The 23,490-nt window shown below is 42.2% G+C and overlaps 1 protein-coding gene across 1 annotated transcript in view; it reads left to right on the plus strand.

The window, feature by feature from the left end:
- The window catches only part of LOC112117662 (serine/threonine-protein kinase Nek3), a 29,571-nt gene extending 7,645 nt beyond the window's left edge, over positions 1-21,926 (plus strand). The window contains exons 5-16 of the mRNA XM_024215701.2: positions 405-488; positions 1,621-1,688; positions 1,810-1,896; positions 5,045-5,099; positions 9,666-9,866; positions 10,534-10,603; positions 11,364-11,401; positions 12,954-13,056; positions 13,466-13,618; positions 14,927-15,061; positions 18,461-18,587; positions 21,530-21,926. Coding sequence (XP_024071469.1) covers positions 405-488; positions 1,621-1,688; positions 1,810-1,896; positions 5,045-5,099; positions 9,666-9,866; positions 10,534-10,603; positions 11,364-11,401; positions 12,954-13,056; positions 13,466-13,618; positions 14,927-15,061; positions 18,461-18,587; positions 21,530-21,599 — 1,191 coding nt within the window. The 3' untranslated portion in view covers positions 21,600-21,926. The remainder of the gene's footprint in view (positions 1-404; positions 489-1,620; positions 1,689-1,809; positions 1,897-5,044; positions 5,100-9,665; positions 9,867-10,533; positions 10,604-11,363; positions 11,402-12,953; positions 13,057-13,465; positions 13,619-14,926; positions 15,062-18,460; positions 18,588-21,529) is intronic.
- The last annotated feature ends 1,564 nt before the right edge of the window (positions 21,927-23,490 follow it).

The raw sequence follows: 23,490 nt of genomic DNA on the forward strand, positions 1-23,490 counted from the left end.
TGTAATAAAAATAATATAAAGTGAACACTGTACACTTTGTATATTTTGTGTTGTAATTGAAATCAATATATTTGAAAATGTAGAAAAACATCCAAAATATTTAATAAATTTCAATTGGTATTCTATTGTTTAACAGTGCAATTAAAAGTGCGATTAATCACAAAGAATTTTTATAATTGCGATTAATTTTTTTGAGTTAATTGCGTGAGTTAACTGCGATTAATCGACAGCCCTAGAGGTCACCTTAAATTTATGCCTGATTTACTTTTAATTCCCATCTTGGGAGGTTGTCGACACTGTTAACTTGTTTGTTCTTTCTGTGTCTTATAATTTTTCATTCCACTAATAAAGTTCGTATAACACATGTATTTGTATTGTCATAACTTTTTAGTCACTTTTTTCAGATACTTCACTGGTTTGTACAGATGTGCTTGGGAGTGAAGCACATTCATGACAGACGTGTGTTGCATAGAGATATCAAGTCCAAGGTAATTGGAATAACTTTAATAGCTGTTATTACAAGTTGCCAACAGCCCTCTTCCACTTGGGATATCTAATTCCCTGAGTGCTGTGGTTCATTTTAAATTCTTTGTCCCAGCGTGAGAGTATTAGATTAATCGAACTATCAGGATTATAACTCATTTAAATGAAAGTGTGGTCTCAAAGTAGCTGCAGGCTTAATATCTATCATTTTGATTCTATTCACGAATCCTTGATGATAGCAACTTGCTTGTGGCTAGTTGCAGGCAATTTAAATTTAAGGGAAGGCATAAAAATGGAGGGGCTGGAATGACAAACATTATACATATCTTGCCTTTCATCTTCTCTGTTTCATCTTCTCTGTTAACCATTCCCAGAGAGTAGTTATCAGTGGTTCACAGTCCTGCTGGAAGTACATAACGAGTGGGGTCCTGCAGGGATCAGTTCTGGGTCGGGTTCTGTTCAATATCTTCATCAGTGATTTAGATAATGGCATAGAGAGTATACTTATAAAGTTTGCAAGAAGGGCGGCCAGCACGTCCCTCAGCCCGTGCCGCTTCCTGCAACCCCCATTGGCCTGGAGCGGTGAACCGCGGCCACTGGGAGCGGCGATCGGCCGAACCTGCAGACGCAGCAGGTAAACAAACCGGCCCGGCCCGCCAGGGGCTTTCCCTGAACAAGCGGCAGCCCTAGTTTGAGAACCACTGGTGTAGATAATACTTAGTCCTGCCACGAGTGCAGGGGACTGGACTAGAGGTCCTCTCGAGGTCCTTTCCAGTGCTGTGATTCTATGATTACTCTCTAAAGGAAAGTTAGCAACTCAGAAAGAGGTGTGGGATAGTGGTTTGAGTATAGAACTGGGATGCAGAATTCCTGAACTCTAATTCTACCTTTGCTACTGACTCTGGCCTTGGGCAAGCCACTTAACCTTTCAATTTCCCCTGTAAATTAAGGATAATTCTTACCTTCCTTGCAGGGGGAATATGAGGATTCATTTTGGTACAGTGAAGATAAAACCTCTACCTGTAGCCTTTCTGAAGTGTCCATCACTATATTATCTATATAGTGTGCAATGCAGAAACATTTGTTAGAAAACAATTTTTAAGTACATTCATTCTTACTCCTTATTTTGCATTGCAGAATATTTTTCTCACTCAAAATGGAAAAGTAAAATTGGGAGATTTTGGATCTGCACGTCTTCTTACAAAGTATGTAGATATTGCCCCTGGATTCAGTGATCTAAACTATATATTTTTTTACCATTGCTTAAATATTACAGAAAGTTTATGTCATTGCTTTTCATATGGCTTTTCTTTTTTGTTTGGCAAGTCCAATGGCATATGCTTGTACATATGTGGGAACTCCTTATTACGTACCTCCAGAAATATGGGAAAACTTGCCATACAACAACAAAAGGTAGGCACTTAATCAGTGATCAAAAGACGATGCATTATTGTAATATAATATTTAATACTTGTGCTACAGATTGCCTTGGTGACCAATCCATGTATCAGGAAGACTCAGGTTTAGAGCTTGTTCTTGTGGAGTTTGGGAGTATTTTGGAGGTGATTATCTCAGTTTTCAGATGGGAAGGCCTAGGTTACACCTCACTTGAATAGCTTCAAGTGCAGTACTGTCCAACCCAGAAGTTCAAAGATCACGAGACAGACCCCCTCCAGATTATTAGAATTTGTTTTAAAGATGAGATTGTGTTTCTCGATCTGTCTTTTGATTTTTGAACTCCCCCAGCCCACCCACATTGTGGGTGTGTGGCAATTAGTGTTACCAGCTCTTCCAAATTCATCCTTGCCCATTCTAGGAGCTCTCGCTGGTTGATTGATGGTGCAGAGATTCCAGCTTCTTCACAAACCTCAAAATTTTAATGAATTCTGTGCCCCCTTTGGAGTTTGGGGGGCATATCTGCCCGTCCCCCAGCCCAGCAATGAATTATGTACAGTAGAACCTCAAAGATATGAACACCAGAGTTCCGGACTTACCGGTCAACTGGATACCCTCTGGAACCAGAAGTAATCAGGCAGCAGCACAGACACAAAAAAACCCCTCAAAACCAGCGCTCCCCTCATAGCTAGAGCCCCGGGGCAGAAGCTGGGAACAACCGCAGGGCTGAAGTCCCGAGCCCTTGTGCTCCCTGCGAGGCTGAAACCGGGAGTGGAGCCATGGGGCTGAAGCCCCGAGCCCCAGTGCTCCCCCCAGATCTAAAGCCCTGGGCCCTGGTGCTCCCAAGGATCAGAAGCCCTGACTCCCCTGCCTCTCCCCTGCCCCCGTGGCTGCAGCCCCAACCCTCCCCTGCGGCTGCAGCCCCAAACACCCCCTGCAGTGGGTGAAGTCCGTAATGTCTTGTTCAGAGTTATGGACGTTTCAGAGTTACGGACAACCTCCATTCCCGAGGTGTTCGTAACTTTGAGGTTCTACTGTAGTCCCCAGTCCTCACATCAGCTTTTCTTCTTCAGACCAGACATCTGCCATTTGCCTCTCATTGCACCTCTGCTCCTCCTGCAGCTCCAAGGTCTTTTTTTTTAGCCCCCTCTGCCAGGCCTGGGGGTGGGGGTGCAGCTCCATGGTTCTTTCCATCTCTTTTCCCATGTCAAGAACAGAGAGCAGACGGATCTATTTTTCACAGGGAGGGAGGGGGAAGCAGGACTGTCTTGAGCCTCTGGGTTCTATGTGCTCCTCCCTCCTCCCCTTGTGAGAATAGTGTCAGTTGTTGACTTCTTGATGGGAGAACTCTGCATGTTTCCTGAAGCAACCCTCACTGGGTGCTCTTCCCCAGGAGGTGGGAAAATGGGGAAGGCAGCCAATTAAAGGGGGATTTCCGCTGTCCTGAGATAAGCTCCAGCAGTGGTCAGAATCGCTACTTGTGACAGTTGACAATGCTGCAAATGGCTGATGTATTATGAAACAGCCTGGTGGGAGAGTGTCTGCCTATGCTGGCTGCAGTGTGTGTGCCACAATGAGCGTGAGTAATTTTGCTGCACGAAGTCAGTCAGGAGAAATGCTACTAACAAAAAATGAACTCCCACTGTAGATCGGCTATCACTACTTATCGATGAGTTTTCTTGGTCTGTTTCCTGATCAGGTAGGGTAAGCAAGAGTCTTTACTCTCATTACCTAAAAAGATAAACACATAGTCTTATTCTGGGAGGATGTAGTCCAGACTAGTAAGTGGCTGTGTCACTGCCTGCCCTGAAATTCTAGTTGCCATAAATTCTCTGCTGCTGTAGCTCACAGCCTGGACACCGACAGCCAGCAGACAAACGTACTGAGTGTCTTTGTGTTAAGCATCTCTGGCTCAGCACTCTAATTCCAGTAGTCTGCTTGTTACATCCCAGCCCCACTCTGGTATCCATCAGCCTTGGTTACTACTAACCAGGTGACTCCAACACACTCTGAGTCTCAGATTTTCCCAAAACTGTGTGCTTGGCAATGTCCAGCCCTTTCCTGAACCGTTCAGAGGAATAATAAGGTTTGTTTGCTCCTCTAAAGAGACAAAATGCACAGCTTGTCACTTTAACTGGTGATAACAGTCACTTTAATTCAAACACAGAGCTGGGTTGGTTTAGATTAAAAGTAAAACAAATGTATTAACAAAAGGAGATAGGATTTTAAGTGAGTTCAAATATAAAGGATAGAGTTAGGAATGGTTACAAGCAAATAATAGTGAAAAACTCTTGCTAAAGACTCAGACAACAAAACTGTAGTCTTAGTTCCAGCAATATGGCTCTGCCCCTCCCCCCAACCCTTGGTCAGGATCTCTCCCCAAAGACAAAGTGCTCAGTTCCTTTGTCGTCTTAGGTGAAAAATAACTTGGAATTCTTTCACACTCTCTCTTATAATCCAGTGAACCTTTGACATAGATTCTTGTGAAGGTTACCCCCCCCCCAATAAATAAATAAAGTTCATTCAAGCTGTGAGAAAGGAGACATAGGGTCTGCTGGTGAAGGAAGTTTCATGCTGGTTTCTTCCCCTACATGGTGTTTGCTAAAATGCAAATTGATCTGTTCCTGCCTTCCCTGTGCTATTGAATGGTCTCTTAACATGTGATTGCTAATCAACTTGGATGACACCTGGCTTGTCCTTTGTCTGGGAGTAATCTGTTTACCCCCATCCGCAGACTTGCCTGGTAAATACATTTTAGTTCCTCATTTCCTTCATATTTGTAATGTCCCTTGAGTGTTTACTGTACATACGCCCCACAAGAATATTATCAGTGTGTTGTTAGTTTTCCAATAATACCTTAGGTGACACACATCAGATACAGTTTATGACATTAATAAATTGGGGTACACTGAACTGGTTAAACCTGTACCAGATATCCGGGAGCCCCTTGCCCTCTTGTACTGGGATGCTGTTAAGGTCACGCACATAGTTTTATATCATATTATATTCTGTGAATATTTCTGTTCATTTTAAGTTAAATGTATTTTTTTATTTGCATATAGTTGAACACTTGAATGATTAACATAACTTCTGCTAAACGTGACATTGAATTGTAATAGTTGGTTAACTACTTCTTATTTTGACTTCTCTGTATATATATTTCTAGTGATATATGGTCCCTGGGATGCATTTTATATGAGCTCTGTACTCTTAAACATCCGGTAAGTGTGCTTATTTGTATCAAAGCAATTCTAATTTTGTGTATATATATATATATATATATATATAAACTTTCAAGTACTAATGAACTCTGAAACTTCATTAACAGTTAGATTAAGTTGGATGGATTAACTGGTAATTACGCATATAGGTTTCCTAAGTGTTTTCTTCTCACTGAGTTTTACTCCATTTTAAAAAACTAATTATGACAGGCAACAAGTAGAAAATTAATATATATTTAACAAAACACTCACTGCATAAGAATGGTGAAACAAGTTCAGATCAATGGTCCATCTAGCCCAGTATCCTGTTTTCTCACAGTGGCCTGTGCCAGATGCTTTAGAGGGAATGAACAGAATAGGGCAATTTCGAGTGATCCATCCCTGTCATCCAGTCTCAGCTAATTCTTTTTTGAACCCAGTTATACTTTTGGTCTTCACAACATCCTGTGGCAATGTGTTCCACAGATTAACTGTGTGTTGTGTGAAGAAGTACTTCTTTTGTTTGTTTTAAACTTGCTCCCTATTAATTTCACCGGGTGACCTCTAGTTCTTACATTATGTGAAGAGGTAAATATTCACTTTGTCTGTACCATTTGTGATTTTATAGACCTCTAGCATATCCCTCCTTAGTTGTCTCTTTTTTATGATGAACAGTCACAGTTTTTCTTAATCTCTCCTCGTATGGAAGTTGTTCCATACCCCTAATTATTTCTGTTGCCCTCCTCTGCACTTTTTCCAATTCTGATACATCTTTTTTGAGATGGGGTGACCAAAACTGCATGCGGTATTCAAGGTGTGAGCATATCGTGGATTTACATAGTAGCATTATGATATTTTCAGTTTTATCATCTATCCTTTTCTTAGTGGTTCCTAATATTCTGTTAGCTTTTTTGATTGCCACTACATATTGAGCAAATGTTTACAGACTCCATGTAGACTCCAAGATCTTTCTTGAGTGGTAAGAGCTAATTTAGACCCCATCATTTTGTATGTATAGTCAGGATTAATTTTCCCAGTGTACATTACTTTGTGCTCATCAGCATTGAATTTCATCTGCTATTTTGTTTCCCGGTCACCCAGTTTAGTGAGGTCCTGTCACGGAGTCACCGGGTTTGATCTGTGCCTGGGCTGGTAACCATTCTCCTGGGAGTGACCCCTTTAGTGTGCCAGGCTCCAAGGACCCACACAGTTCCACAGGGGCAGGCCTGTGGCCTCTGAGACTCAAGACTGGGCCTTTGGCACTGGTGATTCCTGTCTCTTTCCGTGGCTCCCTACAGTGAATCCAGCCAAGCCAGACTCCTGTAGGAGGCTTGTGCTGTACCCCTTCAGGGCGCAATGCTCTCAGGAAGTACTTCCAGCAGCACAGGCAACCTTTTAAAACAAGGTAACCTTTTATTAGTCACCTGGCACACAGAATCTGAACAGCCGTAGGTTAGGACAGAGAGGCAGAAGTTAAGCCATAGTCCATCCTAGCCAAGCCAGTGCAGTGATGAACCAGCCAAGCGCTAATGGACACCATCTCTGGCTCTGTCCTCCTGTTCCCCTTTGTCTCCCCTAGTCCAGGCTCCCTAGTCCCTCCAAAAGGGCTCCCCTTCTTCTAGTCAACTGACGCATTGTTCTTCATCTCAGTTCACAACTCCTGCCTGCTGGGATTTCCTGCTGTTAGGTCTTGATTGTTCAGTCATTGTAGAGTCTCTTTGTCTTGCTAGAGCCTCTGTTGATTTGGGTTGGTTTCAGCCAAATTCTTTTTTGGCTGAAACCAACCCAAAATGACTCTGTTCCTTCCACAAGGCAGCGAAGTGACACACACACACACCGCCTTTCTCCTGCGCTGTTCCAGGAGCACCGCTAACCCTTTTGCATCCAATGGGGAGGAGTGCAAAATACAGAGGGAGACTGAGGCATGTCTTAGATTCATAAAATATATTACAGAAAATTCCCATTTCATCACAGATCCCTTTGTAACCTTCACAGTCAGCTTTGGACTTAACTATTTAAAGTAATTTTGTATCATCTGGAAATTTTGCCACATCACAGTTCATCCCCTCTTCCAGATCACTTACAAATATGTTGAACAGCACAGGTCCCAGTACAGATCCTTGGGGGACCCCACTGTTTACCTCTCTCCATTGTGAAAACTGACCATTTATTCCTACCCTTTGTTTCCTATCTTTTAACCAGTTACTGATCCATGAGAGGCACTTCCCTCTTATCCCATGACAGCTTACTTTGCTTAAGAGCCTTTGGTGAGGGACCCTGTCAAAGTCTTTCTGAAAGTCCAAATACTTTTGTCCACATGTTTTTCAACACCCTTAAAGAATTCTAATAGATTAGTGAGGTATGATTTCCCTTTACAAAAGCCATGTTGACTCTTGCATCTTTACTGATTGGCTAACTTTACTCTTGTGGTTTGATTATAATCTCAGTTGTGTGAGGAAGAGGCCACTGATGTGATAGTGAACTTTGCCTATGCTGTTTCCTGTTCTTTTGGAGGCCTAGTAGTGAACATAAAATGTATCTATGCATAAGTTGTACATGTGAGAGTAACTTCTTCCCATGTTGAATTAGGTGATCTCTCCTACAACTTCCCACATGGAACACCACTTTTCAAAATTCCCGTTAGGTTCCTCTTTTTTTAAATGCAGCTTTCTATATTTACTATTGTTTGTTCTAAGCAAGTTTTATTTTCCTTCTAATGTTGACACAATCAGGCATATGTAAAATATTCTTGAGTGCTGTTTATTTTGAAACATCTAAAAGAAGTTTTTGTACTCCAACACTGTCCACAGAGAAAACTTCTCAATTGCATTATTACATTTCTTTGAATTAAAATTATTTATTCTCTATCATACACCTGATGCACCTTCTTACTTACAATATTGGTTTTACACTTGCTGTATGTTAAATACAGGACTGGAAGTGTAAAATACACTTTTAGCCAAGGAGTTGCAGTTGGTAGCACAAGCCTTTCAACTCGGGACAAAAAATTAAATTCTGGCTCAAGTCTGAAAGTGAACATGAATTTGGTGTTCTCACTCAAGATACTATTTGCAAACATCACAAAATTTGATACACAATTTGCAGCAAGCAGCCTTTGCTAGAGAAGCTCAGGAGTAGAATATCAGGTGTCTGGGGATGAAAGTGGACGAGAAGCTGGATATGAGTCAACAGTGTGCCCTTGTTGACAAGAAGGCTAATGGCATATTGGGCTGCATTAGTAGGAGCATTGCCAGCAGATCGAGGGAAGTGATTATTCCCCTCTATTCGGCACTGGTGAGGCCACACCTGTAGTATTGTGTCCAGTTTTGGTCCTCCCACTACAGAAGAGATGTGGACAAATTGGAGAGAGTCCAGCGGAGGGCAACAAAAATGATTAGGGGGCTGGAGCACATGACTTATGAGGAGAGGCTGAGAAAACTGGGCTTATTTAGTCTGCAGAAGAGAAGAGTGAGGGGGGATTTGATAGCAGCCTTCAACTACCTGAAGGGGGGTTCCAAATAGGATGGAGCTAGACTGTTCTCAGTGGTGGCAGATGACAGAACAAGAAGCAAGAGTCTCAAGTTGCAGTGGGCGAGGTCTAGGTTGGATATTAGGAAACACTGTTTCACTAGAAGGGTGGTGAAGCACTGAAATGGGTTACCTAGGGAGGTGGTGGAATCTCCATCCTTAGAGGTTTTTAAGGCCCGGATTGACAAATCCCTGGCTGGGATGATTTAGTTGGTGTTGGTCCTGCTTTGAGCAGGGGATTAGACTAGATGACTTCTTGAGGTCTCTTCCAACCCTAATATTCTATGATTCTATGAATACATCCCAGAACGATGTTCGCTTTTTTTGCAACAGCGTAACACGGTTGACTCATATTTAGCTTGTGGTCCACTATAACCCCCAAATCCTTTTCTGCAGTACTCCTTCCTAGGCAGTCATTTCCCATTTTGTACGTGTGCAACTGATTGTTCCTTCCTAAATGGAGTGCTTTGAGCAGGGGGTAGGACTAGATGACCTCGTGAGGTCTCTTCCAACCCTAATCTTCTATGATTCTGTGATTCTATGCCATACATTTTACCACTGTGCCCTGCCTCAGCTATTTTGGGAAGGTTGCAGTGCTAATAGTCCCTCATTTTCATTGGTATAGATACAGATGATTTATTAGATTATATGGGACATGAACATACAGTAGATTGAAAGTGGAACTCCCAAAATATTGTTGTTCCTAGAAGTTTCCTGTCTAGAAGGCTTTATGTCCATGATTACAGTTGCAATGTCAAGAATAAACTGTCACTATTATATCATTACCAGAAATACTACTTACAAAGGTAGTACTGACTGACTATCAAAAACACTGTGTTCATGGCTGTTTAAGTGACAAAAGGCAGGAAGGTAAATACTTTCCCTAGTAGCAGTAGAGACCTGAGGTTTTCAAAACTCGTGGGCCCAACAGATAGCATACAGTTACACAATATGCATTATTGTAGAAATAAACGTTAACATTGCTCTTACGTTATGTCAGCTTTTCTTTCCCTTCATATTTGCTTTCAAGGCTTTAAAATTATTTTCTTTCAAATTTAGTTTCAAGCCAATAGCTGGAAACATCTCATCCTTAAGATATGTAAAGGATCCTACAATCCACTTCCATCTCATTACTCCTACGAACTTCATTATTTAATAAAACAGATGTTTAAGAGAAATCCCAAGAACCGTCCATCGGCCAGTACTATTCTTGCAAGAGGTTGCTTAGCAAAACTTATCAAAAATTGTTTGCCAGCAGAGGTATAGTGTACTTTTATCTTGTCTCCAATTAACAGAATTTAAAAGTAGTGCCTACATTTTAGAGGCTAACTCAAATACCTGTATTGCCATATCTTGATGTTACTGAAAAATTACTATTTGGGAACCTGCTTAAAGAGTGTTAAAGAGTGTCACCATCCTCTGTTAATATAGGTTTACAAATCAGAACTATTACTGTAGAGGAGCTGCTGTTCTTATGTTGAATTGTGGTAATGTGGTTAGGACTATACAAAATCTGTATCTGTCCAGTCTAGGAAATTAATGAAGATGACAAATTCAGAAAGCACAAAGGCCCAGATCCTCAAAGTGGTTAGGCACCTAACTCCCATTGAAATCAAGTGGAGTTAGGCACCTAAATACCTTCAAGGATCTGGGCCAAAATGACCAGGTGATGGAACCGATATGAAACTGCAGAACCCTGCACACACGTATAGTCTTCTAAAAAAAGTGGAGTTTTGATGAGGGATTTTTAAAATTAAAAAACACTGGTGTTGATTTATGATTTAATCAGTAGTGGGTAGTTATTGCTAACTAGAAGGTGCTTTTGTTCCTGTTGATTAGCCTATATTTTTAACACAAAATGTGTTGAGTAATCTGAAAAAACATTAAAATATGCACACTACATAGAATCTTTGTGTATGATTTCCAGATGACAGCTGAGTTTGAACAAATATTAAAGGAGACAAAGACACACAGAGGTGATTTAGGAAGAATAAAAGGTAATTTTTTGTCAGAATGATTTTATAAATGAATTAAAAATGTATCAAAATAAGCGAGTATGAAATGCAGTATCTTAGACTCTAACATTAAAGTTCTGTGTTTTCAAATAAAGTTGAAATTATTTTTAAATGTGGAATCTTGAACCTGTTTGGATGCTATATAGTTCAGCTTTGCAGAATTTAGTAGGTTCTTTGATTTTGCAAACTACAATTTTATCCTTTACCATAAGGAACACATTTATCTGATATCTTTTAGCACAAGAAGGAAAAGTTTATGTGCCACATATTTTATTTGTAAGCAGTACTCTACTTTTGTGTGATAAATTTAAGGGTAATAGTATCACTGTCTTGTCTGAGGCTCCAGCTCAATGAAGTCCTTCTGCTCATGTGCATAACTTCAAGCATGTAAATTGTCCTATTGGCATACCTTCCTATTTTAAACCGTGTGTGTGTGTGTGTGTGTGTGTTTGTTTTGTTTTGTTTTCCCCTGGGGATATTTACCCACTGCTCAAACCCACTGCATAATCACAGACAATCAACAGTTCCTTTTTTTCAGAGAGAGGTTCAGGGGAATTGAATAGCAGAAGTGTCTCAAGATGGGACTGAGGTATATTGGCAGAGCAGTGAAGATGCTGTCATAGAATTTTCCTTCAAAATGCCTGGCTCAGTAGTGTTGATTTCTTACCTTCATGAGCACCACTTTACTCCAGCTGCTTACCTCAAATGTGAATTTAATTTTTGAACATGTCCATTAATTTAGCAGGTGCTGTCAGAACAGGTGGACGTTCTAATAATGGGGTAAGTACTCAAATATGAATAAAAATATAATCCCTATTTTTTAAAATAACATATAGCAAATTGTTGTTGCAGACTAGTTACTGTATTCATTAATAATCCATAGGCTGCTAGATCAGCAGTGAAGAGAATTGTCGTGGTATTTATATAAACATGTCACCCACATATCTGTTATAGTAGGTACTGTCCACATCTGCTACAGTTAAAATTGCAACATTTTCTGATATAATCTCAGCTTCATATCCTTGTGGCTTTCTGAAATTTTGGCTTAGGGTCTTGCGTTTTCCATGTTTAGTCCCTGCCCAGAGGTGGATTTTGTTTTAGTTTTATTGAAAATCATAGAATCATAGAATATCAGGGTTGGAAGGGACCTCAGGAGGTCACCTAGTCCAACCCCCTGCTCAAAGCAGGACCAATTCCCAACTAAATTATCCCAGCCAGGACTTTGTCAAGCCTGACCTTAAAAACCTCTAAGGATGGAGATTCCACCACCTCCCTAGGTAACCCATTTCAGTGCTTCACCACCCTCCTAGTGAAACAGTGTTTCCTAATATCCAACCTAGACCTCGCCTACTGCAACTTGAGACTCTTGCTCCTTGTTCTGTCATCTGCCATCACTGAGAACAGTCTAGCTCCATCCTATTTGGAACCCCCCTTCATGTAGTTGAAGGCTGCTATCAAATCCCCCCTCACTCTTTTCTTCTGCAGACTAAACAATCCCAGTTCCCTCAGCCTCTCCTCATAAGTCATGTGCTCCAGCCCCCTAATCATTTTTGTTGCCCTCCGCTGGACTCTTTCCAATTTTTCCACATCCTTCTTGTAGTGTGGGGCCCAAAACTGGACACAGTACTCCAGATAAATTCATCCAGTTGTTTGAGTTATGGGACAGTGGCTAAAAATACACATGTCCATTTGTTTTAAAAACAAAAACATTGAACAAGCCACAGCAGAAACAGTTTGGCCTGGACATAGTCCTCACTGAGAACTAGTGCCCATGCTTGATTTGGGGTGAGGGTAATTAAATTAATTAAGTTATAAATGACTGAAAGATCACTTCTGAGCAAATTTTAGCAGAGCCTACACCATCCCCAGTGACTATATTTTTCAAAATAGAGAAGAGACATGTTGCCAATAGGGCTCATTTCCTTTGCCTGGCTGAGTTTCTTAATGGACCTGTCAATCTGGGAGCTTCCTGTTTGGGTGCACCTTGTTGTTCTCCAGCTCAATTCCTATTCATTCATCCAATCCAGCTGCACCTATTCATTCCCCATTCTATTGCTTCTGCTTAAAAAAAATAAAAGATGGATAGCCGTACATAATTAAACTTGTGCTTGGTGTCAGAAATCCTGACACTGTGTCAAGAAGGGACATACAGTATGAAATGGGGTATAGGAAGTGCAGTGCAATTGCTGGTTTGGTGTCGGTGGTATTAACTTTAAAATACTTGACTAGTATTTTTGTCCAAAATGTACCAAAAAAAAGACTTGCAAGGATTATTGTTTAATTGCTTTAACAATACAAGTAATGATTAATGCTGTCCTTGTACCTTTTAAAGCAATGTGGAGATCAAAGTAGTACAGGTAGCAATTCAGAACTGGAGAACACAACCAAGCGCTTGAGTGAGAGGACACTGAAGCAAAAGGGCGCTGGTGAAGAGGGTAATGTATATTGAATTCTAAGGCTTATGCATTCTCTTATTTATAATGATGCTGATCTGCTGTACATACAGCCAAATCTTTAACTTAAAAACGTGGAGTACACAACATTGTAATTACAGAAAAAGGTGCCAGTACACTTGCATGCAAACTTTTTGAGATACAGTGATTATTATTGTATATTTCAGATTAAAGTCTTGTCCACAATGTTAGAAAAGCAGGTTGTTTGAAAACAATTGATAAACCAACACATGGGACCAATTTGGAGTTGCACCCACTTCCATTAAGTCCAAATTTTGACCCATAGTGCCCAATCTCAGTGTTGCTAGAGTACTTTATTGCTCATCATAGTATTTTGTTTGAGCATAGAAATGTGTTAGAAGCTAGTAATCAACTTTCTTTTTCATGCCAGTTTCATCAGAAAACTGTGAAGTCCCCCCAAAGAATGCAAATTTGCCAAGTCCCCACAGAAGACATTGGGAAAGGGGAGTGTCCAATACAGTGGTAAATGTCCTGGAAAATGCATCCTTACTTTCTTCCAGTTTTACAGCTGAGGAGGATGAAAGTAAGATCAGGCTAAATGTATTTACAGTTGACTTTTATTTGTTTTTCATACAAGAAATGTGCAGACTTCTTAATGGTGTTGTAAAAAAATGATTTTTTAGAAAATGACAGCACTATGGAAGGGATATCTAATAATTACAAAAACCACCATACCAATAAGGGTTTGAAGTGGTAAACAATGCAGAAGAGAATAGGTGTCTGATTTTTAAGGTGTGATTTTGAAATTCTGAGATAGATGCCAGCAGTGTTGGAAAGAGCCACAAGTGGTTAAAGCAGTGTTGACAGCAAAATGGTCATCATCTCTGTTTGACCAAGAGATTGTGCCTTTACCACAGTTATGTCCCTGTTACAAGAGGCTAAATCACTTTAACATGCTCTACATTGAGCTAACCTTGAGAGCTACTTATAAGATTCAGCTGATGCAGAATTCAGCTTCCCATCTTTTGAGTAGAGCAGGCTGGTGGGAGCATATCACATTGTGCTTCACCTTCTGTGCTGTTTCAACTAAGGTGCTGGTAATTCAAGTGCTGACTATTGACAAAGGCTTAAATGGCCTAGGCTCTAATTACTGTATCTCAGAGACTCTCTTTTTCTATGTCCTGCTGTGATAACAACTCTCAATAGGAACACTTTAGCACAGATCCTTTACTGAAAAATGTGCAGATATTACCTTGTACAGTGCACCCACATACTGCAGTAATGGATGCCTTGTTCATGCTTATAGGACTATAATTATTATTATGAGATAAATGTATATTATAAATAAATGTGAAAACTAGCATTAGTATTTGATTACAAAATCAAAATATTAATGGTCAGAAAATTCCAAAAGTTGGGGGAACAGATGATACACCAGGCCATGCAATGGAAACTAAACATGTTTGGACTTGTATTTCCGTTGATTTCTGCTGTAGGAGTGAGTTTTTCTTCTGCAGAACTGGCCCCCCGGGCTCCATCCTATGAGATTCATAGAGGCACATGATATCCAGGCAGAGGTGCTATGCCTCTACACTTGGTCCTGGCTTCTGCTGGCTTCCTGACAGAATCCAGAGTCTCTTGCTGCCTTCAGTACTCTCATTCTGCTCTACTGCTGACACAATCAGCATCAGTTCACCGACTAAATAAGTGTCTATGTGTTTGGGGAGCTGGGCAATAATGCTACAAGCTCAAACCTCCAGACCACACTTCTCTGTTATTTCTCTAATAGATATCTCTATAGTTCATTTTATTAATGGTTTCTTATGTAGATAGTATATTTCAGGGTATGATTTGCTAATGATCAGTGATTTGCTAATGATGTTTTTACTAGGTGGCTGTGTTATAAAATACAATGAAGATAAACCACGTAAGCAGTGGATCAAAGAAACTCCTCACACCTTGATGAATATTCTCAAGAATGCTGATATCAGCTTAGCGTTTAAAACCTACACAATCTATAAACCAGGTAAATCCTGAGTCTACAGGCAAACTGACATTTTGAAAATCAGATCCATAGTGATCAAAGTTTTTCTGGAAGGCAGGATGCTGAAAGAGTAAGGTATAAAAAAATTTCTTCTTGCAGATTTGCTGCTTCTTTAGAACAAGTGGCAGAGCTTTGGGAAGCCATGGCCCCAGGGTATATCTACACTACAAGCACTACAGTGCTGCACCTATGCTGCTGTAGTGTAGACATTCGCTGCTACAACAACAGAAGGGGTATTTCTGTTGCTGTAGTAAATCCACAACCTTGAGAGATGGTAGCTAAGTCGACAGAAGAATTCTTCCGTTGACCTAGCTGCATCCACAATGGCGGTTAGGCTGACCTAATAGTGTCACACAGGGCTTGACATTTTTCACAGCCCTGAGAAATGTAGCTAGATTGATCTAATTTTTAGGTGTAGACCAGGTGCCAGATTCTGATTCTATCCTGCATTCTTTTGCAGACTGCTTTATTAGCTTGTTTAATTACTCATTTAACAAAGAGTGTAACAGCCTGTACTGATGCTGTAGGCATAGGAGAATGTCTTTTTGTGTCCAGTTTATGATTTGACTTCATACTTCCTTTGCTTGTCCACATTTAAAAACTGAAGAAAGGGTTAAGGAAAAAGTTACAAATATGATTGAGTTTGGGAAAACCTGCCTTACAGTGAGAGACTGAAGAAACTCAATTTATTTAGCTTACCAAAGAGAATGTTAAGAGAGGTCTAGAAGTACTACATGGGGAGAAGATTTCTGATAGCAGAGGGTTCTTTAACAGATAAAGGGACAATGAGATCCAATGGCTGGAAGTTGAAGCTAGACAAATTCAGACAAAATAAAATATACATTAACAGTGAGAGTAAGTATCATTGGAACAGCTTGCCTCTGGATTTCTTGGATTTTCCATCACTTGAACTCTTTAAATAAAGATTGAATGATTTTCTAAAATATATGTTATAGCTCAACCAGAAACTCTGAGCTAGATACATGATTTGATGGGTGAAATTTTTGGCCTGTGTTATGTGGAGTGTCAGACTAGAGCAGGGGTCGGCAACTTTCATAAGTGGTGTGCCGAGTCTTCATTTATTCACTCTGATTTAAGGTTTCGCGTGCCAGTAATACATTTTAACATTTTTAGAAGGTCTCTTTCTATAAGTCTATAACAGTGGTTCCCAAACTTGTTCCGCCGCTTGTGCAGGGAAAGCCCCTGGCAGGCCAGGCCGGTTTGTTTACCTGCCACGTCCGCGGGTTCGGCCGATCGCGGCTCCCATTGGACGTGGTTCGCTGCTCCAGACCAATGGGAGCTTCTGGAAGCGGCAGTCAGTATGTCCCTCGCCCGCCCCGCTTCCAGCAGCTCCCATTGGCCTGGAGCAGCGAACCGCGGCCACTGGGAGCCGTGATCAGCCGAACCCGCGGCAGGTAAACAAACTGGCCCGGCCCACCAGGGGCTTTTCCTGCACAAGCGGCGGAACAAGTTTGGGAACCACTGGTCTATAATATATAACTAAACTAGTGTTGTATGTAAAGTAAATAAGGTTTTTAAAATTTTTAAGAAGATTCATTTAAAATTAAATTAAAATGCAGAGCCCCTGGACTGGTGGCCAGGACCCGGGCAGTGTGAGTGCCACTGAAAATCAGCTTGCGTGCCACAGGTTGCCTACCCTTGGACTAGATGATCATAATGATCTCCTCTCTTCCTAAAATCTAGGAATGTGCTGATGTTGTTTGATTTCTCATATGGTAGCAGTGAGAGCTTGTTAATTTGAGAGAGCTAAATTCAGACAAGCTAATTGGCCTGAGAAACAAAAGAGTTCTTGGATCATGGAGCCTGATTTTGGCAGTATGTGTACTCTCTCTTGGGATGTGTGTAGCCCTACAAATACATAAGATGAAATTCACCCAATAGAAAAAGGTTCTTTGAACATAAGTGGTGGGAAGGCCTTCACATGGGCTACCTGCAGTAAGGTTACTCCTGCGGCCATTCTGCGCCAAAAAATTCGAAATTCTGCAAATTGTATTTGTCAAAATAACACTAGATAATCATGCTAGTTTCAATTATTTTGGTAATTTATTTCAAAATACCTGTCAGCAAATATGTCTGTAACAATACAGACAGACACACATTTTTCCCCAGGAGTAGAGAGTTAAAGAAACCTCTATGACAATCCAATTCCTGTTTCTCTGCCTCCTTCTCTCCCCCCTGGAGCCCAGCTAGGGGGCCAGACACCTACAACCCCCCCCCCCAATAGCCCAGCTGTGGTGCCCCCCCCCCCAGCAAACACACCCAAACCCCCTACTCCCCAGAGCCCAGTTGTGGGGCCCCCGGCCCAAATACCCACACCCTCTCCCCCTCCCAGAGCCCAGCCGCAGGGCACCCCTTTCCCCCCCTCAGAGCCCAGTCATGTCCTCCCCAGACACCAGCCCCCCTCCTGCCCCAGAGTCCAGGGATCCAGAGGGAGAAACAGCCTGATGCTTGGTCCCAGGCTTGCACAGAGTTTCCTGAGCGCTACCCTCTCATTCCCTCAGGGCATGCTGGGAACTCTAGCTGCCAGGAAGCCCCTAGCTCCCTGTCCCTCCCCCCAGAAGTGTCTTCTATGTGTGAGCTGGGCTCTGCCAGGTCCAGCAGCCCCTCGTCGCGGCCAGCAGCACTGTAGCCCATTTCTGTGGGGGAAAGGAAATTCTGCGCGCACAACATTAATTTCTGCAAAATTCTGCATTGCGCAGTGGCACAGAATTCCCCCAGGAGTAAGGTAGGGTGAATATTACCAATAGCTATGTCTTCACTGCAGGATTAACTCGAATTATCTACATCCAAGTTAACTCCTCTTGAGTTAGCCTAGCTCAAGTCAAAGCAACCATGCTGCAAAACAATGCTTAGGTCTTGTCTACACTGTCAATCACAGTGCTGAAATTTTCTTCGCTCAGGGGTGTGAAAAAACAGCGCTTTAACATTGTCTGTGTAGACATACCCTTAGCTGCACAGAATGATTGGTTTATTGCACAGAGTGATTGTATTAGCAACACAGAGCAATTGTGTTAGCAGCTGAAGAATTGTGCTAACTTGAGCTGTAGCCAAAAGGCTTGTCAGCTCAAATAAAAATACTACCACACTCAAATTAAGGGGTTTTGTGTGTGAATGGAACTCGAGTTATAGGCAACGCTCAAGTTATAACTTGGGGTAACTGCAGTGAAGACAGACGTTATGATTTATGGAGTTAACAAAGGGAGCGGTAGAAAGAATTTAGAAGCAATATTCAAAACTTGGGGGACTGGTGAGGCATTGGGAGGTGTGAATTTTGTTGACATTTGATTTTGGTTTTGAAACACTTTTAGCTTTCTTTTTCACACTAAATTATTGTGGGTCCCCCCCCCCTTTGTTTCAAAGCCTCTGAAGACTTATTGAGAGGTCCACTTTCTGAGGAAACCAAAGTATCTGATGAAATAGATGGTGAAGGTGAAGCCATTATAATGGATTCTGAGAGGCTTGAACCAAGATCTGATGAAGAAGATACGTATGTTCCAACACATCTTAAAAATTATATTCAGCTCTCATGGTTTTCTTTAGATTTGTTAGAGCTATTGCTCAAAAATAACCTTTTCTCTTGAAAACCTGGAATATTTTACCATTTTTCAGCATATAAATTCATGCCTCTTTTATCTGACCACATTTATTGCTACTAAAGTATAAAATTCAAAGTACTTTTTCACTACTATATTTCACATACTTGCCACATTGTGGTGAGCCAAATGGGAATGAGCTGTTCCCACTGTAATAAACTCCTTCCTCATCACTCAGCCTGATTAGAGACTAAGGGCTTGCCTACACTGGCACTTTACAACACTGCACTTTCTCGCTCAGGGGTGTGCCCCCCCTTGAGTTCTGCAAGTTTCAGTGCTGTAAAGTGCACCAGTGCTGGGAGCTATTCCCCTTGTGGGGGTGGTTTTTTTATTGTGCTGGGAGAGCTCTCTCCCAGCGCTATGCTGCGACTACACAGCCACATTAAAGCGCTGCTGCGGACAGTGCTTTAATGGTGCTAGTGAAGACATGCCCAACTGGCTTCAAGCTGCCTGCCATGCAATCTCTGGTGCAAGTGCAGCCATTTCAGATGTGAAGTGGTGAGGTGTGCGGCAAGTAAGCACTCCTGGAGCCTCAGGAACAGTTGTCGCGTGGCTGCAGTGTGGTTTAGGATGCCGCATGTCTACTGAATGGCTGCTTATCTCTTGCTGGTCTGTCAGGAGGACTTTTCAGACTCCACACTGCTGACCCCGAGACTATTGAATGGCCTTAGAGTGTGTGATGCCCACCTACACTGTTTGGACACTTCGGACATTTCTGATTTTTTACTTCTACATCTCTGTTTTCTCTCCCAAATTATTATTTTATATTTTGAACCTTTTTTTCTCTTTATAGTACCACTTGTGCATTTGCTAATAAGTACCATATTTATACATACCAGTGATGTGAAAATTAAATAAATTACAGATTTCCTTACTGTTGTTCACTATTGACATGAGAATGGCCATACTGGGTCAGACCAATGGTCCGTCTAGCCCAGTATCCTGTCTTCTGACAGTGGCCAATGCCAGATGCTTCACAGGGCAATTATTGAATGATCCATCCCCTGTCGTCCAGTCCCAGCTTCTGCAGTTAGAGGTTTAGGAACACTCGGAACATGGAATTGCATCCCTAACCATTGGTGGACCTATCATCCATGAACTTATCTAATTTGTTTTTAACCCAGTTATACTTTTAGCTTTCACCACATCACATGGCAATGAGTTCTGCAGGTTCACTGAGTGTTGTGTGAAGAAGCACTTCATTTTGTTTGTTTTTAAACCTGCTGCCTATTAATTTCATTGGGTGACCCCTAATTCTTGTGGTGTGTGAAGGGGTAAATAGCGCTTCCCCATTTACTTTCTCCACACCATTCATTATTTTATAGACCTCTATCATATCTCCCCTTTAGTCATCTCTTTTTTAAGATGAACAGTCCAGTCCTTTTAATCTCTTCTCATATGGAAGCTGTTCCATACCCCTAGTCACTTTTATAACCCTTCTCTGTACCTTTTCCGATTCTAATGTATCTTGTTTGAAATGGGGTGACCAGAACTGCATGCAGTATTGAAGGTGTGATATTTTCTGTTTCATTATCTATCCCTTTCGTAATGGTTCCGAATATTTTGTTAGCTTTTTAATCGCCACTACATATTGAGCAGATGTTTTTGGGGAACTATCTACAGTGACTCCAATATCGCTTTCTTGAGCAATAGCTAATTTAGACCCCAGCTTTTTGTATGTATAGCTGGGATTATTTTTCCCAATGTGCATTACTTTGCATTTATCAATATTTGAATTTCATCTGCCATTTTGTTGCCCAGTCACCCAGTTTAGTGAGATCCCTTTCTCTTTGAAGTCAGCTTTTTTGAGTAATTTTGTATTGTCTACAAATTTTGCCAGCTGACTGTTCACTCCCCTTTCCAGATCATTTATGAGTATGTTAAACAACACAGGTCCCAGTACAGATAATTGGGGGACCCTGCTATTTACCTCTCTCCATTATGAAAATTGACAGTTTATTCCAACCCTTTGTTTCCTGTCTTTTAACCAGTTACTGATCCATGAGAGGACCTTCCCTCTTACCCCATGACTGCTTAGGGCTTGTCTACACTTACCGGGTGATCTACTAGGGGCGAGCGATGCATCGGCTGTTGATTTAGCGGGTCTAGTGAAGACCCGCTAAATCGACTGCAGATCGATCTCCCGTCAACTCCTGTACTCCACTGGATCGAGAAGAGTAGGGGGAGTCGACGGAGAGCATCTCCAATCGACATCGCATAATGCGGACCCCGCAGTAAGTAGATCTAAGAAACGTCTATTTGAGTTACGCTATTCACGTAACTCAAATTGCGTAGCTTAGATTGAATTTCTCCTGTAGTTTAGACAAGGCCTTAGTTTGCTTAAGAGCTTTTGTGAAAGGCTTAGCACACACTCCTCTTGTTGGCTTCTCCCATTTTTTGGTTTATGTGGCTCTCTGCCTAGCATGCTGGCTTTGGGGATCAAGTTCTAAGCTACTATCTCTCCCCATTCGTTATATAAGAGACTAGGTACCTAACTCAGGCTTTTCGGATCGCAGTGTTGTTCCTGTAATTTTCTAGGTGCCTAAAAGTTAGATGCCATGATGCTCAGCATTGCAACACCTTACTCCCATTTGTGGATCTGGGCCCTTGTTTGTATTTTCTTATGAAAGCTATAATTTGAATGAATTCAAAAAATAATACCTTTCCATTCCCTAATCACAACGGTGTAAGGAATATACCTTTTGTAATTAGGTTATTTTGACTGTAATTCAACGTGATATATGGGATAATTGTGGAAGAAGGAAAAATAGTAGTCAAGATTTTTATGACCATATTATTTTAGCTTTGAGAATTTATTCTTTTAATCTGTTTTTAGGGACTTTGAAGAGGAAGATGATCCTGATTGGGTATCTGAATTGAAGATGATGGCCAAATACAATGACTGAATGTATAATGTAACAATTATATGTACAATATATAAATTACAGTTGTTAAATGTATCTAATCCAAGTTTGGATTTTAATTTTGTAATGCTAAATCAACAGTTTTCAAGTTGATTAGTTCTGAATGTGTAAGTTTCATACACATCAGAATGGAGAAAAAATATACATGATAAAAATTAAAACCGCAATCCAATGAACAAATCTGAGTATTGAATATATGCTTGTTCTGTAAAAATGCCCAGGAGAGCAACACTGTTTAAATTGATCACAGTGTGGCAAGTAAGGAATGGTAGCACTAAAAGAATAATATGTAAGGTGTCTTTTTGATAAAAATACGGATGTTTTATAGTAGGAATAACTGATCTTGCCTGAATGTAGCTTTAGGGACTATAATAAGTTTTAATAAAGGCCTATGGCTCTCTCCAGGCCAGTTTGCAATCCTTTGAAAATGCCCTAGACTTGATTGTTTTTGTTTATTCATTTTAATAACAGAGAAGATTTTTACAGAAAACCTTGAATTAGGGTGGTGAGTTAGGTTTATGCGCAGAGAGGACATGGGTATATGTGTGTGTGGTGAGGGGAAGGAAACACTGGTCTCTTTTGTGAGGTGCAGGTGGAACACTGACCTCCGTCAATTGAAATGAGGATTCTAGTCTTGGTACAGGAACACTGGGCAATGGGGGAGATATAGTGAAGAAGACACTGGTCTCTGGGTGTGTAGTGAGGACTCTGGGTGATGGGGGGGGGTGCAGTCAGGACACTGGGGATTGGGGATGCAGTGGGGACACTGGGTGATGAAGGTGCAGTGAGGATACTGGGTGATGGGGTACACTGGGCGATGGGGGTGCAGTGAGGACAGTGATGAGGTACACTGGGTGATGGGATATAGTGACGACACTGGGTGATGGGGTGTATTGGGCGATGGGGATACAGTGAGGACAGTGATGGGGTACACTGGGTGATGGGGTACAGTGATGACACTGAGTGAGGGGGTGCAGTGAGGACACGGTGATAGGGAACACTGGGTGAGGGGGTGCAGTGAGGGCCCCTGGGTAAGGGGGCCGCGCTGGGGGACCCTGGGAGGGGTCAGGGCACTATATTGTCCAGGCTCCTCCCCCCTCGGGGAGCCCGGGCTCCTCCTCCTCCTTCCCACCCTCACCCCGCGCTCTGCTCTCACTGCTGCGGGGCGCGGGACCCGGGCCGGCTCCTGCACACAGGTACCGCGCACCCCGGTCTAGGCCCGCCGGGACCAGGCGGCGCCGCGCGGGGGCTGAACGAGGGGCTGCGCTGAGCGGCGGGTCTGGCGCGTCCCGGCTCCATGGCAACGGAGCGCGCGGGGAGGGGAGGCCCGGCAGGGCAGGGCGAGGGATAACTACTCAGGGATAACTCCGTGGCCCCCACAGCACCAGGGGTGGGGGCAACGGGGGCACTGCACCAGGAGGCTGTAAATAGCGACAAACAGGGAGACTTTGTGTAGGGCTGGCTGCAAACCAAGGCTGCCCGAGCCCCGCCTCCTGCCTGCAGCTGCCTGGGGCCTGACCACAGGCGCCCACGGTCGGATCCAGCCTTTCCCGAAGTGCGGGTCCCCGTCCCCCACCATCCCAGAACCCAGCTTGCGTCTGAGTCTCTGGCTGGTTGCCAGAAGACCCCGCAAACGCAGTCCTGGCTGTGAGGGGGCAGCCAGCGCTGCCTGAGTTTGCCTGGTAGCTACAGTGTGAATGTCCCCATTCATTTCAATGGGTGCTAACCCAGATGCCAGTGATAATACTTGGTGTTAATGCTTTTAACTATTTCACTGAGCCTCAAAGCTTATAAGGAAAGAGAAGTCATGTCATAGAATTAGTGTCAGCACATTTTGAGTAGATGTCTAACACCACCTGGCGCTGAAGGGAGT

This window comes from Terrapene carolina, unplaced genomic scaffold (assembly GCF_002925995.2).
Source record: "Terrapene carolina triunguis isolate 2854851 unplaced genomic scaffold, T_m_triunguis-2.0 Scaffold142, whole genome shotgun sequence".
Classification (NCBI taxonomy): domain Eukaryota; kingdom Metazoa; phylum Chordata; order Testudines; family Emydidae; genus Terrapene; species Terrapene triunguis.